Below are 17827 nucleotides of genomic sequence, written 5' to 3'. Positions count from 1 at the left end.
TAAAATATGGAACACTTCACAAATTTGTGTGTCATCCTTGCGCAGGGACCATGCTAATCTTCTCTGTATCATCCAATTTTAGTATGTGTGCTGCCGAAGCGAGCACTTTCTCCTCCTTTCTTCATCTTCCTCTTCTTTCTCCTTTTCCTCTTTTCTTGTCTTTTTCTTCTCTTCTTTTCCTTCTTCCCCTTTCACCTCTTCTTCCTCTTTTTCTTCTTCCTCCTACTCTTCTTCCTCCTTTTATTCTTCTCCCTCCTCTTCCTCCTTCTATTCTTCTTCCTCTTCTTCCCCCTCTAACCTCCTCTTCTTTTTCTTCTTTTCTTACTATTCTTTGCCCTCTTCTTACTCTCCTTCCTCCTCTTCTTTTTAGAAGAAAAGAATAAATCCTTTTCATCTTCCCCCTCTTATTCTTACTATTTTCCACAATGTTCTTCTTCCTCCTCTTCACCTTATTTTTACTCTTCGTCTTATTTTTATTACTCTTCTTTGCCTTATTCTTCTTAAAATTCTTCTTTCTCTTCTTTCTGTTCTCACTCTTCCTCCAACTCCTCTTATTATTCTTGTTCTGGGTTTCTGGGACTCTATTGATTCCTATGTTTTTTCTGTTGAGTTTCTCAAAAACTTCTATTTTCATGGGTTCACATTATTTGAGTAGGTTAAACATTGTCTGATCATTTGCTTTAACGTTCTCTTCCAATCTCTTCTGTTGTATGAAGTTGTTTTGCATCTCATCTTCTGGCTCACTGACCCCGTTTGCAGCTACCGTTACTCGAGTGGAGAGGTTTTCCATTGAGGTTTTCAATTCATAAGCCGAGTTTTTCAGACCTGTTATTTCAGTGTGAAAATTTATAATTTCAATCTTCAAATCCTCTTGATGCTTATTTGTGCTCCATTCAAGTCTATCAGTGCTTTTTTTTGAGCTCCCTGAACTTCTTCCATAATTCTACTCTAAACATCTTATTTGGGAGGATACCTAACTGTTTGGTACTTTTTGGATTATCAGAGCAGCCATCTTGGTTCTTTAAACATGGGGTTGTACGGCAAAATTTCCCCAAAGTTAAGGTTGTAGATTGCTTTTTATAATGTGGAGAAGTGGGTTCAGGTGTTAAAAGATAAGCGTGGCCACTCCACTTCACTCCGCGGCCACGCTCCTTGGGTGTGGATCCCGGAGAGGTTATGATCCTTGGTGTCTCTGGACTGGCTCTTGCAGAAAGAAGGCAGGGAGCAGGGCAGCAATCCTTTATAATGTCTCTGGGTGCCCAATCACATGGCAGGAATCGGCCCCACACTAGTTGTGTGGGACATCTTACCGGGTGTGGGTCCTGGAGAGGTTATGATCCTTGGTGTCTATGGGCTGGCTTCCACAGAAAGAAGCGATTTCATTGATTTCTGCTCTATGCTTTGTTATTTCCTTCTGCCTACCTACGTTTGGTTCCTTTTGTTGGTCATTTTCTAGTTCTAAAAGCTGTGTCATTAAGCTTTTTATATAGGCCCCTTCTTCCTTTATGATATGTGCTATAAATTTTCCTCTTAGTACTTCTTTTGTTGTGTCCCATAAATTCTGACAATTTGTGTCTTCATTGTCATTTGTTTTGTTTTACTTTTTGATTTCATCTCTGACCCACTGGTTGTTCAGTAGTGAACTCTTTAGTTTCCAGGTGTTAAAGTTTTTCTTCTGTATTTCTTTGTATTTCACATCTAATTTCAGTGCCTTGTGGTCAGTGAAGGTAGTTTGTACAATTTCTATCCTCGACTTTATAGAGCTATGTTTTATGGGCCAGCTTGTGATCTATCATGGAGAATAACCCATGTGCATTGGAGAATAATGTGTATTCAGTTTTCTAGGTATGGATATATATATACTCTTCCACTTTCTTTCATTTCTCTTTTCAGAGTTAATATATTCTTGTTGGGTTTCAACTTGGTTGACCTATCAAGGGGTGTCAGCATTGAGATTTCCCACTATTATTGTGCTGGTGCTGGTACAGATATTGTCTTTCAGGTTTGTCAGCAGTTATATTAAATATATTAAATATTTTGCAGATCCGGGGCCTGCGCAGTGGCACTAGAGGTAAGATGTCTGCCTTGCCAAAGCTAGCCTAGGACAGACCGCAGTTCGATACCCTGGCATCCCATGTGGTCCCCCAAACCAGGAGAGACTTCTGAGCGCATAGCCAGGAGTAACCCCTGAGCGTCATCGGGTGTGGCCCAAAAACCAAAATAATAATAATAACAATAAAAACAAAAACAAATATTTTGCAGATCCATTATTTGGGTGCATATATGTTTAGGAGTGCAAATATGTATGGTGCATATATATTTTAAGATTTCTTCTTGTTGTACACATCCTTTTATTAGTACAACATGACCGTCTTTGTCCCTTATAATTTTTCTGAGTCTAAAGTTTGTTTTATCTGATACTTATATGGCCACTCCAGCTTTTTAAGGGTGTTGTTTGCTTGGATGATTTTCATCCAGCCCTTGATTTTGAGTATATGCTTGTTTTGGTTATTCAAATATGTTTCTTATAGGCAGTGAAACGTTGGATTCAGCTTTCTGATCCACTTTGATACTCTGTGTCTCTTAACAGGTGCATTTAGTCCATTGACGTTGAGAGAGATAATTGTCATGGGATTTAGTGTCATCTTTGTGTATAAGTTTGGTGTATCTGTTGGTCTTTCTTTAAAGTAGATCTTTCATCCTGGCAGGGATGTGGAGAGAAAGGAACTCTTTCAGTGCTGGTGGGAATGCCGTCTAGTACAACCTTTATGGAAAATGATATGGAGATTCCTTCACAAACTGGAAATTGAGCTTCCATACGATCCAGCTATACCACTCCTAGGAATATACTGGAGGAACACAAAAATACAATACAAAAATCCCTTCCTTACACCTATAGTCATTGCAGTGCTATTTACAATAGCTAGACTCTGGAAACAACCAAGATGCCCTTCAACAGATGAGTGGCTAAAGAAACTGTGGTACATATACACAGTGGAATACTATGAAGCCATCAGGAGAGATGAAGTCATGAAATTTTCCTATACATAGATGTACATAGAATCTATTATGCTGAGTGAAGTAAGTCAGAGGGAGAGAGAAAGATGCAAAATGGTTTCACTCATCTATGGGTTTTAAGAAAAATGAAAGACATTTTTAACAGTATCTCAGAGACAAGAGAGATGAGGGATGGTAGGTGCAGCTCATGACATGAAGCTCATCACATAGAATGATGAGTGCAGTTGGAGAGATGACTACACTGAAAACTATCATAACAATGTGAATGAATGAGGGAAGTAGAAAGCCTGTCTCGAGTATAAGTGTGGGGGTGTGGGGAGGAGGGAGATCTGGGAAATTGGTGGTGGGAATGTTGCACTGGTGAAGGGGAGTGTTCTTTACATGACTGTAATCATACAACTATATTATATTTGTAATCATGGTGTTTAAATAAAGATAATTATAAAAAAAAGGAATAAAAGGGTTTGCCTTAAAAAAAACAGTAGACCTTTCAGCTTTTCTTTTAGGGCTGGTTTTGAGTCTGTAAAATTTTTGAGCTGTTGTTTATCCATGAAGCCATATATACTTCCTTCAAACCTAAAAGTGAGTCTGGCTAGGTGTAGTATTCTAGGTGAAGCATTTATTTCATTAAGTTTTGTCACTATATTCCACCACTGCCTTCTGACCTTGAGGGTTTCTTGTGAGAGGTCTGCTGTAAATCTTAAGGATGCTCTTTGGATGTAATTTCCCCCTTTTTTTTTGTTTTGTTTTGTTTTTGGGCCCCACCCAGTGATGCTCAGGGGTTACTCCTGGCTATGCGCTCAGAAGTCACTCCTGGCTTGGGGGACCATATGGGACGTCGGGGGATCGAACCGCGGTCCGTCCAAGGCTAGCGCAGGCAAGGCAGGCACCTTACCTCTTGCGCCACCGCCCGGCCCCGGAATTTCCCTTTTTGATCTTGCTGCTTTCTATATTCTATCCCTATCTGTGAGATTCATTACTAGGATGTGTCTTGGGGTGCTTTTCATTGGGTTTCTTTTAGCTGGTACTCTTCTGGCATGCAGGAGTTGTTTGCATACAATCTTTAGCTCTGGGAGTTTATCTGCAATAATTTTCTTGACTGTTGATTCTTCATAGGAATTTTCTTTCTGGGTTTCTGGGACTCCAATAATTCTTATGTTTATGTTGAATTTATCGAACATTTCTATTTTCATCTGTTCACAATCTTTGATTTTTTTCCCCCACTGCCTGATCATTCCTTTTCCAATCTCTTCTGCTGTATGGAGTTATGTATCTCATCTTCCAGCTCACTAATTCTGTCTTCAGCTGCTGTTACTCTATTGAAGAGGCTTTCCATAGAGTTTTTCATTTCCTCTACCGCGTTTTTCAGTCCTGTTATGTCAGTTTGGAGTTTTCTGATTTCTATATTTGTTGTCTGTTCAGATTGATCTATGCTTTCTTGAGTTCTATGAACATCCTCCATATTTCTATTCTAAACTCCTTATCTGAGAAATTAATTAGGTGGTTGGTATTTTTTGGGTCATCAGAGCTGCCATTTTTTTGGGGGGGCCACACCCGGCATTGCTCAGGGGTTACTCCTGGCTGTCTGCTCAGAAATAGCTCCTGGCAGGCACGGGGGACAATATGGGACACCAGGATTCGAACCAATCACCTTTGGTCCTGAATCGGCTGCTTGCAAGGCAAACGCCGCTGTGCTATCTCTCCGGGCCCAGAGCTGCCATTTTCATTCTCTATGCATGCTATTGTCCTGCGTTGTTTTCCCCATTGCCATGCTTGAAGTGTGATTCTTACTCCATGTTGCGATGGGATTCATGTTCTACGAGAAATGCGTGGCTGATCCACTTCACTCTGCCGCCACGCTGTGTGTGTGTGTGTGTGTGTGTGTGTGTGTGTGTGTACTGTATTCTTCTTTGATTGTTACCAGGGATCAGAAAGTAGTCCCAGGTGTCACTTTTTAAAATGTCCCCTTTAGCCCAAAGCCAGCAGGAATTAGCCCCCATTCTTGTGGGTGGAGACACTTGAGAACTGTTTTTGCTGTGTTCTTGGATTGTCTGAGGTTTTTCATAGTGCAAGAGATTTTGTTTGCTTCATAAAATGTTTATTTTTGCCTTTGTTCATTGCTAAGCTTAAAATACTATTAAGGTTAAATTATTGATGAAATTACTGAGGTTTAATTACTAACATTGAATTAATGAATACTGAAGTAATACTAAAATCAATATCTTAGACTATTTTTTATATTTAGCTATGTATTTTATGAATTCAACTTTACCATATAATAGTTTGTTTTGAGGTGTATTTACTTCTAGCTGTGGTGCCCTACATCTCTTATTTTCTTTTTTATCTGTTTTGGGGGCCACATCAAGTGGTATTCATGGATTACTACCAGCTTTGATCACTGGACTTTGAGTTCTCCAGGTGGTGTTTTGGAAACCATGTAGTGCTGAGAATTGAAATGGTACCTGCTTCATGGAAAATATGCACTCAATTATCTGACCATTTTCTACCATCTTTTTTCTTAAATTATCAAGGAGCTCAATTTTTGAGGAGGCAGATAAAAATAATCAACAAAGTCAATAAAGTTAATTGTGTTTGTTTTGAGGTACAGCAATAAAATATAAGGAAAAATGTGAAGAAAACTGATACCAGTGGCACACCATCAAATATTGATAGATGTATAATGGGTACCTGAGAAAAGAAGAGTGAAAAGGAGGAAAAATATAATTAAAAAATATTGCCTAAAATTTGCCAAAGTTTATTGATGCTTGTCCTAGGGCAGTGGTTAGCAATCTGCGGCTCGCGAGCCGCATGTGGCTCTTTACACTTTTAATTTGGCTCTTTTGTGTGCCGGGCAGCCTCTCCAGGAGTCAAGATTCTGCTCCTAGCCTTTGTCAGTGCTCGCCCTGTGTGCAGCTCTGCTGGCCAGCTCCAAGAGTGTAAGATGATACCCAGTATCAACCCTAAACAAAGGTTTTCCCCCAACGTCATCCTTTCTTAAACCTCTTCCTTTGATATGTAAAAGTTCACTAAATATGTACTTTTGTCTGTCTGTCTGTCTGTCTCTCTCTCTCGACCCGAAGCCTCCTGGTATTGGGAATTGGTTTTATTAAAGAAAGAGGTGTTCTAGGTTTTTGGGTTCGAGGCAGAGAGTACAAGGTAAAAGGCCATGGACTCCATGATCATCCTTTCCTGGCTAGCTTGGTTTATTATTTCTTTCCTGCTACCTTGCTTCTTCAGACCAGTCTGGGTGGGGGTTAGAAATACAGTTCCTGGCGTGATCTTAAAACACATGTTTTATTTTGCACAAGAGTGGGCATCTTCCATGAAAGGATTCTCAACCCAGAGTTTTCTTTTCCGTGGATTCTCATGTTCAGAGTACTCATAATTAAAGTTGTGAGCTAATGCCCTTAAATGCTGTTTTTCATATTGATTATGACTTTCTGCATAATATAAGTGGCAATCAGAAATTTTTTGCAAGAAACATTTCAATATCTCCTCAGACACAGCTATCCCAGAATCAGATTCTTTTTTGAATACATCCATCTTATGTCTCACTGTAAAAACTACTTGTTAAACTCTCCTGCAGAGAAATATTAAGTTCACAGAGAAAATGAACAATGTCTGCCAAATACACAAGCTTAGCTACCCATTCCTTGTCCAACTGGGGCTGTACAAAGTCAGAGTTCTGCTCTCACAGGAACTGCACTACTTCTTCCCTCTTGCCAACAAGGCGAGAGAGCACCCTTCCCCTGAACAGTCACTTCACTTCTTCATGGAGAAGATGCTAGTAGTGGGCATCCATACTCTCACCCAGGGTGGTGAATAGCCTGGATTTGATCACAATTGTGAATTTCACAAATTATCTTTACTGTGTCATCTTTCACAGAGTTTAGTTCAGCAGGAAGTTTTTTTTTGAATCCAGTCTATCATACAATGAGTGGATACAATGTACAGGTGTGCAACTTCTGTTTCTTGTGGATCCATGCACAGTGCATCATCTGTATATACATCAACACATCAGATTGTTATTCTGAGTGAAATGAGTCAGAAGAAGAGGTATAGACACAGGATAATCATTTGTAGCATATATGAATAATAAATGGCAATATGGTAATAATATCTAGAGAAAATAGGGATGAGGGGCAGGAGGACTAGTTCATGATAGGAAACTTGCCATAAAAAGTGGTGAGTTCAGTTAGAATAGAGAAAGGTACATTATGACATTGATAGTTGGAACATATCATCCTGGACAAGAACTGGATGATGAAAATGGATAAGTGACATGCATGATACCTTTTAATTAACAATATTGCAAACCACAGTGTCATAAAGAAAAATTTGCAAACCTCAGTGTCATAAAGGAAAAGAGAGATAGAGAAAAAAGAAAGCAAAATGCCTGCCCGTGACATAGGCAGAGGAGGGTGAAGGGGAAGGAAACAAGGGACATTAGTGGTGGGGAAAGTGCACTGGTGAAGGGTGGTGTACATTCTATGATTGAAACTCAAGTATGAATAATTTTGTAACAAATATGCTTAAATAAAAAATTATTTTTAAAATGTTTCAGGCACTCTATCATAATTCCTTTATGATATATCATATGCCTTTAACAAAGTGCCATTTTTGTTTTTGTGTGTATTTTAGTTTGGTTTCTTGCAGCACACACGAAAGTCTCAATAGATTTTTTTCCTTTCAGTGAAATCACTACTTTTCTTTGGAACACTGTTCATGCTTTTAAAGATTGTTAAAAGGTTTTTCTCTTTTACCTGTTTCATCTCCATATTGTAGGGTTTCAAATTTTCAGCACATTTTGTTTTGAAACGTTTTGCTTACTTATTATCAGAAATCAAAGCATTTTTCCTCGAGAAGGGTGTTCACTATCCAGAATTAACAAACGATCAGTGGATTCCAAAACTATTTCATGGTGGATGTTACTTCACATCTAAATCAGCTTAATCATAAACTACAGGGGAAAGGAAACACAATTTTTTTCGATGTTAGAAGAAGTTATTTCATTGGAAAACAAATTATCTGTTTTTGCTCAAGATTTTGGCAGAGAAACTTTGACTCACCTTCCAAGCCTGTTGAAACATACCAAGAAAATAATTCTGATACTGAAATTACCTATTTTAAAACAGCACTTTTAAATATGAGGGAAGCTTTTCTCAAGAGGTTTCAGGATTTCGAAACAGCAAAGTGACGTTGCCTTTGTTAAAATAAAACAACCTCTGGATGCCACTGTAATGGAACTAAATTTTCTCCCTTTAATAGCGACATTGGCAACATTTAAATGCAATTTATGAATTTAAAAAAAAAGAACTGTGCAGCTCGAAATTTGAACGTCTTTGTGCTAATTTAGAAAGATTGGAGAAACACAAATGTGAACTTAGTTCACAGCACAAGTGGTCTGCTTTGAAAGACCTGGAGAAGGAAGATATGTTGAGTTTTAACACCTCAAATAGTATTCCTGATGCATATAATCAACTAAAAAAGCTAGCGTTTGCTATTCTTTCCTTGTTCGGGTCTACATATTTATGCAAACAATCATTTTCAAGCATGAAACTTATCAAGAGTAAATTGAGAAATCTTCTCATCGATGAGAACCTGGAATCATGCCTAAAATTAAAAACAACATACAAAGATGACTGACTCAAACTATCCAAGGAAATGCAAGGCCAATGTTCACATTAGTGTTTGTGACTTTGTCAGTCATTGTCAGGATGTAATTTTCTCTACATTGTAAGGCAAATTTTATGAAAGTTAACGTTATTGATAAATAATATTGTTCTAAAGTTTTTGTTTTATTAGTTATGTTATTTGTATCCTCCTGACCTATGTGGATACTTGCATGCAGAATATTCTCAATAAAAACTTATTGAAAATAAAAACAGTGTACCATCCTATGTATTTTCGATTTTAAAAATGTGGCTCTTGGGGCCGGAGAGATAGCATGGAGGGAACGCGTCTCATGCAGAAGGTCGGTGGTTTGAATTCCGGCATCCCATATGGTCCCCTGAGCCTGCCAGGAGCGATTTCTGAGCATAGAGCCAGGAGTAACCCCTGAGAGCTGCCAAAAATACCAACTCCCCAAAAAAAACCCCAGAAACCCCCCAAAAATGTGACTCAAAATAAATTTCAATCGTGGTTTTGGCGCGATTTGGCTCAGTTGAAAAAAAAAAAGGTTGCCGACCACTGTCCTTTGGGTGGGCATAAGCAATATCTGTCAATATATACAAAACATTCTACATAGATAAGTAGATAGTAAATATTATTTTATGGACATAAAGTGCTGTTGTTTCTACTCAACATTTCCCTGTTGCATAAAAAACGCCCATATACCACTTAAAAAAGAGAGCATAGCTTTATTTCAAGAACATTTTATTAAGTTTGACTAAATTGAGCTCAGCTTGGATCATCCATCTTAAATTTAGGCATGCAATAATTTGAGTTGGCTGGTAGTTATACCAAGTGTTATTCCTTAGATTCCACATTAGAAAAATTAAGTGGTCTTTTCTGACAATTAAAGTATCCTGGCTTTTTAGTCCCCCCAGAATCAAATATATATAGTTTACTCTTTAACTTTGAAATAAAACAAAAACCAAAAAATTTACAGGAAAAGGAGGCTTTAAATTTTACATCATTGCAAATTAAAAGCTGATAAGGACCTATTTATAAAAATTGTAATTACAAGTTGTTATCTAGAAACATTTAAACATCTAATTATAGACAAATTATAGAATCTCCAAAGGCACCAAATATGAAAAAGCTATGATGGCAATCTAAGATAAAGATAAAAATGAGGAAATACATGATTAGTTTTAGGTCTCTAGAGAAATTCTCCATGATACTTTTTGGTTTTCTTCTCCAGGGCTTCCTTATTCCTCACACTAATTAGCCATAGGAGGCTGAAGCCCAGAGGACTTCAATGTAAGGCAATTTTCTGTCAGCTCTATGTGTCTATTGTATTTTCCATATTTTTGTGTAAGATAAGATCCATTTGTCAACTCAAGTTCACTCCTTTCAACTGAAGAAGGAACATTCTGCTACCAGGTACAATCAAAATTTCCTATTTTTAATTCAATTTCTATGTCAAGTCTATAACCCCAGCAATGTGTAATGTGTAAGTGAGAATGCTCATTTGTAGGTTAGTTATATATCAAGAATGTTTAAATACAGGAAAAGTATATGAACCAACAACATTTTATATTATAAGAAAAATAGTAAATAGAAATATCATTTTCAGGTCATAAAAAATCTTTCCTCAAGGACTTGAGATAATCAATAATGAGCCAATCATCAATAATGAAGTAAATTTGTACTGGCAAAGTGACAGGATAGGGTGGGAGTAGAAAACTAGGGACATTGAGAGAGGGAAGGTCATACATGTGATGGGACTGATTTGGAACATTTGCTGCCTAAAAGAACTGTATTATGAGCACTTAGTGTATCATAGTGTTTTAGTAAAAATTTTAAGGGGCCGAAGTAAAGTGGGCAGGGCACTTGCCTTTCACATAGTCTATCCAGTTTCATTCCTTGGCATCTCACATGGTCTCCCAAGCACTGTCAGAAGTAACTCTGAGTGCAAAGCTAGATAGTAAAATTCTGAGTTCAAAAATAATGTTCAAAAAAATAATGCTGGTGATAAATTTTTAAATTAAATAGATAGTAGGTCTGCCATTTGCCACCTTCTGACCACCTGGCAAGCATGCAGGAGAGCCCAAAGCAAGAAGCTAAAAACTGTGAGTTCTAGTAATAAGTGTACCCAGAGGAAGCTGTCCAGCATGACCAGATCATTATACACACTTCAACATCAACTTAAATTCCACCTCAGTATTTATGTTCTCAGAAAAAGGATTATTTCAAACTGACAAAATAGTTGTCCAAATAATATATTTTCACGTTTTCCCTATATATGGAAGAGCATGAAGGCCACTTCTGGATAGACTGCTGGAAGTCCATGTTGAGCCAGGGACTGAACTCAAGTTTTCTGATGCAAAGCATTACTCCTGTCTTTTGAACTACCTTCCTCATTTTTTGGGGGGGGTTTTGGGTCACATCCGGCAACACTTAGGGGTTATTCCTGGCTCTACGCTCAGAAATCACCCCCGGCAGGCTCGGGGGACCATATGGGATGGCGGGATTTGAACCAAACACCTTACCGCTGTGCTATCTCTCTGGCCCCCATAGTTGGTTTTCTTTTGTTTGGAGGCAATGCTCAGCTATGCTCAGGGGTTATATTTAGTTTTGCATTAAGAAATTAGTCATGGTGGTGTTCAGGGGACTGAAAAATAGTATGAATATTATTTCAGTATAAAATTAAAGCAGTATAAATACTAATTTGTTGACAAAGGAACAAATTTTAGCCATACACTTCAGCTCTTCAGGTATCTTAAATGATCATACTGGGTCTCAGGTTTTGGATTACAATAACATGACCCTACACCAAAGTCAAAGAGAATTTTGATGAGTTAATATGGGGCCAGAAAGATGGTGTTCTTTAAAGCTGTAATAGTCACATGACCCAGATGTAGTGTCCACAACTTATTAGTAAAGAAGAGATATGAAAAATTAGGGCCTATTCAAAGCAGCACCTGTAATCATGTCTTCGTGTCTCATTGACTGCTGAGCAGTAATAGGCATCCCTTTCCTTATAGGATGGAGATCCCAATATCGAGTGATTGAAGTGGCTACCATGTCATACACAAAGCCTAAGCCCCACAGAAGCTCTCCTGCTTCCTTAATGGCTGTTACTAGTGCTCAAATAATATTCTTATTACATCCTACACCCTTTAGTTGGGTATTTTTTTCTAGATTCAATTTAATACAATTATTTTAGGCATACTTAGGTTTCATTATCTAATAATTATGCTATTGTCAATTACTCTTTAAGGTTTCATCTTGGCACTAAAATTCAAACTCGGAGCATATAATCTAATTACCCTACAAACCAGTATAAAATGTACAAAATCTCAGTCAAGTTCCATTTACACACCATTTACCATTCTTTGCCAAACTGCAATTATAAATCAAATTATAGCTAACATTATTAGCTCCAGCAAATAATTAAAAATATATTTCAAAAAACTAACTCTCAATATCAAATGAAAGTCTGAACAGTTTGAACACTATTTTTGCTCTGATTGCCTACTCAATTTCTATTTTCTTTTCTGAATCACTTTTAAGCTTAAGTCTTTTTCACTTTGCAACTTAAATAGCAATAATCAGAGAGTTCTCAGTCACTACTACCAGCAAAATCTCACAATTATACATTTATACAAGATACAATATTTATATAATTTTACAATAATATTAAGTACTATTATAAAAATATTTAAGCTTATTCTTTTAAGGCATTAGTCAAATAACACCTAGATATCACCCTAAAGTGGAATCCTCCTGCCCCAATTCCAAGGGATTGGGGAGATGCACGTCTGGAAGCAACACTGACACAGGAAGTAATCCACACACAGTTACGGAGATAAAACAGGTTCAGGAACTTCCACTATGAGCTTTCCATTCCTAATACTAAAGCCAGCAGGCAGATGCTCAGTTGTGGAAAACTGAAACCATAAGAAATTTCTCCCCGAGACCTGGGTTCTGTATTGGGAAGCAAAAGACCACACCCTGGGGTCTTTCAGGTAGGGTGCTTCAATCCAATGAATGATAAGCAGCAGCAAAGGATAATAAACATTCATTGACAGAATTTGAAATAATACCATAAAACAACTCAATGCCTATATTCCAGTAACACAACAAATTCCACTATGCATGTGTAAACCATCATAAATTGGTATGGCCTTGAAGAAAGAAGGCCTACAAAGAAAGTACTATTTGTGTGTGTGTGTGTGTGTGTGTGTGTGTGTGTGTGAGTGTGTGTGTGTGGGGGGGACTATTTTGGCTCTAGACTAGGCTTTGCTCAGGGCTTACACCTGTGTCCAAATTTTGGAATTACTCCCTTGAACTCCTTGGGAGAGCAGGTAGGATGCTTGGGATAGAACAAATGCAAGCAAATGTCCTACAAACCATAGTGTTAAAAAAGAACACACAGAGAGAGGCAAAATGGCCCAGAGACAAGTGGGGTGGGTGGATGGGAGTGAAACTGGGGGCATTGATGTTGGGAACAGTGAAAAGGTGAAAGGTGGTGTTTATTCTATACTGAACTCAATTATGAATAATTTTGTAACTTAGTGCTTAAAGTAATCATTAAAATGTTTAATGTTTATCCTCACAAAAAACCTTTATTGTGATTCATTACAGGAGATAAAAATCAGCATTAATATGAGTTTATGCCTTTGGTCAAGGGAAGATTACACTTGTGGTGGGATTGGTTTTGGAGCATTAGTGCCTGAAACAATTATATTAGAACATTCTAACTTTCAGTGATTTTAAGGGGCTCCCAATTTTAGTGAAATAAGTAACTGTACTAGAATGAAAAAAGATCTAGGGTTATAAATGTGTCAAAATATGACTAAATTTGCTATAATTTCATGATAAAACATTATTAAATAAGGAGTTGATTAAATGAACAAAGAAACGTTTTTATGAGATGGATTTACTCCTATTGCATATTCTATGAATATTATTGAAATGTCAAGGATTTAAAATATTACATAAACTTTGTTGATACAACAGTGGCATGGTTGAGTGAATGAAGTTCAAATAGAAAGTTCAATTGTGAGTAATTAATATCTACAGTACAACATATTATAGGCAAAGTCCCTGATAGAAATAGTCAAATTGAATGGCAAAGCTCATTATTGTCATAATTTAAGAAATGGTCATAGCTCTCACCCAGAACTTGGGCAAATGTCCCAGGAAGTAACCATCATGACATAATCTTCTATCATGAAAAAGATTAGGTCAGAGGAAATCTTAGATGAGAGCACATTTTAACAGTAATTTATTTAAGATATATATTTCTTGAGGGTGATCTCCCCGCAGCTCTCAGGAGTTCCTAAGGCCTTACTAATGATTTTTAAAAATTATTTTATTTATACACCAGGGTTTACAAAGTTGTTCATAATACGGTTGTTTCTGGCTTCACTGTTCCAATACCAGTCTTAGCACCAGTGCAACCTTTGCTCCATCATTGTCCCAGTTTCATACCCACCACCATAATCTTTCCCCTTGGCAGACAGGAAATAATTTACCTTACATTGTTTGTTACAACTAAATGTTAATTTTTATAAAAACTTCAATAACATAAAATTTGTAAAAGTTGTGATATCTCACAATTGAGTCATAGATTTTAGGTTTATTAAGCTGTTTGTTGCAAGTTGTGCATTCTGTATTGTTCTTTGCTGAGTTTAGGTGGTTATATGCTACTTTCACATCTAATTTGGTGTGCGTCTACTGGGGCATCAGTACTGCTGAATTTGGAGATGTTGCATGGCTGCATATGCAGCCAAACACTCCAGGAATTTCAGGACCTATGGATCTGGGCCAGTGAGAATACATGGTGGGATGGCTATGCCTGCTGTGATTTCTGGAAGTATGGAGGGTAAAAGGAGACTGCCCATCCCACTCCAAGAAAACCCCAGAGTTTTCATACCCAAAAGCAGCATGGTTAGAGCTTTTGTCACTTTGGTATTTCTCAGAGATTAGTGGTGAAGCAGTGAAGGTGGATACATTGGAATAACAGAGACTGTGGTGTGTGAATGTGGCTGCCAGGGCATCAGCAGGGCTGGTATGCTACACACCTTTCTTCCAAGGGTTCCACAAAGTGTTTAGCTGTGACACTGGTATACCCATGACTTTTTGTGTCTTGGCTTCATCTCTTCTGAGAATAGTGTGAATATATGAAGCTGGCCAATACCCACCAGTGATTTTTGAACCTGGACACTGGTTGAGTACAAAGGCTTGGGGATACTGCATAGTCCTACAGTGCCACGGATACCTGACCACCCAAGCTAGGAACCTCCAATGGCCACACCAGCAGCTCAGCAATGTTCAAGTACCTCCAGAGGGCATACAGCAATGGTTGGGATTATGTGGGGCTGGAGATCAAACCTGACAGGTGCATGCTAGAAATATGCCCTAATTGCTGTCATTGGATAACAATGGACTGTCTTCCAGTCCCATTTTTCTTTGTTAAAACTATAATGCTATATTACCCGCTTAAAGTCATTTATAAACATGACTTTTAAAAGTAGTGGGAAAATGAAAATATCAAAGTAAATAGGTTTAATATTTTACTGCAATGGTCTGGGACCAAATCCCTGTGGTGTTCATGTATAATCCATTCATTTAATAATTCTTTGCAATGTTTGCCATGGAGATAGGCAAAGGGGAGGCAGGAGGGAAACTAGGGACATTGGTGACATGAAATGTACACTAATAAAGAGATGGAAGTTAGACAGTCTATGACTGAAACTCAATCATGGATAACCTTGTAATTGTATCTCATGATGATTAAATTAAAACTTTATTTGAAAATGCAAAATAATCATAATTCTTTACAGAAAAAACTTTGAGTTCACATTATGTGGATTTATTTTTAAAAAGCAGTATTTGGTAATATAATAACATTATGCTAAATGAACAAATATGATATATAAATAATTATATTACATAATTTTATATTTTACACTTTAAATTAAAATATATATTATTAAACAAATGAATATGAATATGCTGAATATTATATGTAACAATTACATATAATAACATCACAATTCTCATTTAATTTTGTTTTGTTTTGTTGATACATAGAGAACACTAATTCCATTTCAATCATACCTGAAAATTTTTGAGATGACGAAAATAAATGAGAGCTCAGAGAAGCATTTCATCTTGATCGGCTTTTCAGAATACCCCCGGGCTGAGTTTATCCTCTCTCTCTTTGCTTCTGGGTTCTACACAATGACACTGACAGGAAATGCAGCCATCATCTTGGTATCCATCCTGGACAGCCGCCTCCATACCCCAATGTACTTCTTCCTCCGAAACCTCTCCTTCCTGGACATATTTTTCACAACTTCTATTGTTCCTCAGATGCTGGTGAACATGTGGGGAAATAATAAAATCAGTTATCTTTGCTGCATGGTTCAGTTAATTGTGGCCTTGGCTCTTGGCTCCACTGAATGTGTTCTTCTTGCTGTCATGTCTATTGACCGTTATGTTGCCGTTTGCTGGCCCCTCCGCTACACTACAATTATGCACCCACGGATCTGCCGCATCCTTGCTGCCATATCTTGGATTTGGGGATTTGGCAACTCTCTCTTTCAGTCTTCACTGGCCATCGTTTTACCTCGTTGTGGTCATCGTCGTGTTGATCATTTCTTTTGTGAAGTCTTGATTATAATAAAGCTTTCCTGTGTGGACACTCGTCCAACAGAGGCAAAGATGTTCGCTCCTCGCCTACTCATCCTTATTGTTCCAGTTTCCATCATTCTCACCTCATATGCCTGCATAGCCCGGGCTGTGATAAGGATGAAATCTGCTGAAGGAAGACGCAAGGCCTTTGGGACTTGTGCATCTCACCTGATGGTGGTCTTTGTCTTCTATGGAACCGTCATGTTCATGTATCTTCAACCTAAAAATAACTACTCTCAAAATCAGGGGAAAGCCCTGGCCCTTATTTACATGATTGTTGCTCCCTCTACAAACCCACTGATCTATACTCTGAGGAACAAAGATGTAAAGAGGGCAATTAGAAAAATTTTGTGGAAAGATTCTACTGAAGACTGATTATTTCTGGAACTTGGATCACAGAAATTATTAAGGAAGTGCAATAATGGGAAAATATCAGATTTTTAGATTTTATTTTTAGATTTCATCCCAAACGTACTGAAACATAAATACTAAATGTATGTTGAGTGTAAATTTTCCATCCACCATATAAATTTCAGTCTAATAAAAAGTTTATAATACAGGTCATTGTTCACAATTTTTATTGTCTTAAATATTTATACACGGATATCCTGGAGTTTTTGATGATTTTTCCAATGGGCTTATTAAAGATACAACTTGTTGTGTATTCTGGACATTGATATTATTGAATAAGTGTCAGATATAGAAGTGCCTTGAGAATTTAATTATTAAGACAGATATTATTGATTTAAATATTTCATTAAAATGACATTAGAATAAGAGAGAAAACTTTCTGTTCCTAAAACATTTCTGTAGCTAAACATGCAGCCTGAGAAAACAAACATCTTTTTCTCCCTAGACAGAGCAAACATCTTGTTTTTCCCTTTAACAGAGCACTTTTCCTGTTTTCCTCCTAAACTGACTGTATTCTGTTATTTTTCCTTACCTGATTGGATCCTGTTTTCTCTACTTTTCTTGTTTTCCTCCTAACCTAATTGGCTGAGACACATTATAAATATCTTTCCATGCCTAAAATAAAAGATTGTTAGAATTATTACCCCAGATGTGACTAGGAGATGGTTTTTGAGTCTTAAGCTCTCTTCTTACCCTAAATCTTACATCACCAGCCTCATTTCTAGTTTCAAGTCACCTTTAAATCATGCTTGAATTTTGACATGATAATAACATAGAAAAGATTCAATACATATATTCAAAGGTAAGTAAATATGTTCCAAATTCAAATGAGAATAATATTAAGTGCTGTATACGTGAAGACTTTGAATGTGGTCTGTAAGAATTCGATATTCAGAAATAGGTTTTGTGGTGGGCCACTTCTTCTATGGACATTCCCACCAGCAAAGTACAAGAGTTCCTTTCTCCCCACATTCCTGTTAGCACTGATTGTTCTTGTTCTTTGTGTACCAGTCTCTGTGGCGTGATATGGTACCTCATAGTTCTTTTGATTTGCATCTCCCTGGTGATTAGTGATGTAAAGCATTTT

At 37.4% G+C, this 17827-nt stretch overlaps 1 protein-coding gene and 1 non-coding gene across 2 annotated transcripts; one reads left to right on the top strand and one right to left on the bottom strand.

The window, feature by feature from the left end:
- On the bottom strand, positions 1-106 carry LOC126017009 (U6 spliceosomal RNA). Its single transcript, XR_007498688.1, has one exon. It is a non-coding gene; the product is annotated as a U6 spliceosomal RNA (small nuclear RNA).
- Positions 107-15756: 15650 nt separating this feature from the next.
- LOC126015541 (putative olfactory receptor 2W6) lies at positions 15757-16704 on the top strand. Its single transcript, XM_049778082.1, has one exon. The coding sequence runs from the start codon at positions 15769-15771 to the stop codon at positions 16702-16704; it is 936 nt and encodes a 311-aa protein (XP_049634039.1). The 5' UTR covers positions 15757-15768.
- Positions 16705-17827: the final 1123 nt, after the last annotated feature.

The sequence above is a fragment of the Suncus etruscus genome, chromosome 8 (assembly GCF_024139225.1).
Source record: "Suncus etruscus isolate mSunEtr1 chromosome 8, mSunEtr1.pri.cur, whole genome shotgun sequence".
In the NCBI taxonomy this organism is placed as follows: domain Eukaryota; kingdom Metazoa; phylum Chordata; class Mammalia; order Eulipotyphla; family Soricidae; genus Suncus; species Suncus etruscus.
This window is presented reverse-complemented; position numbering and strand designations above follow the sequence as displayed.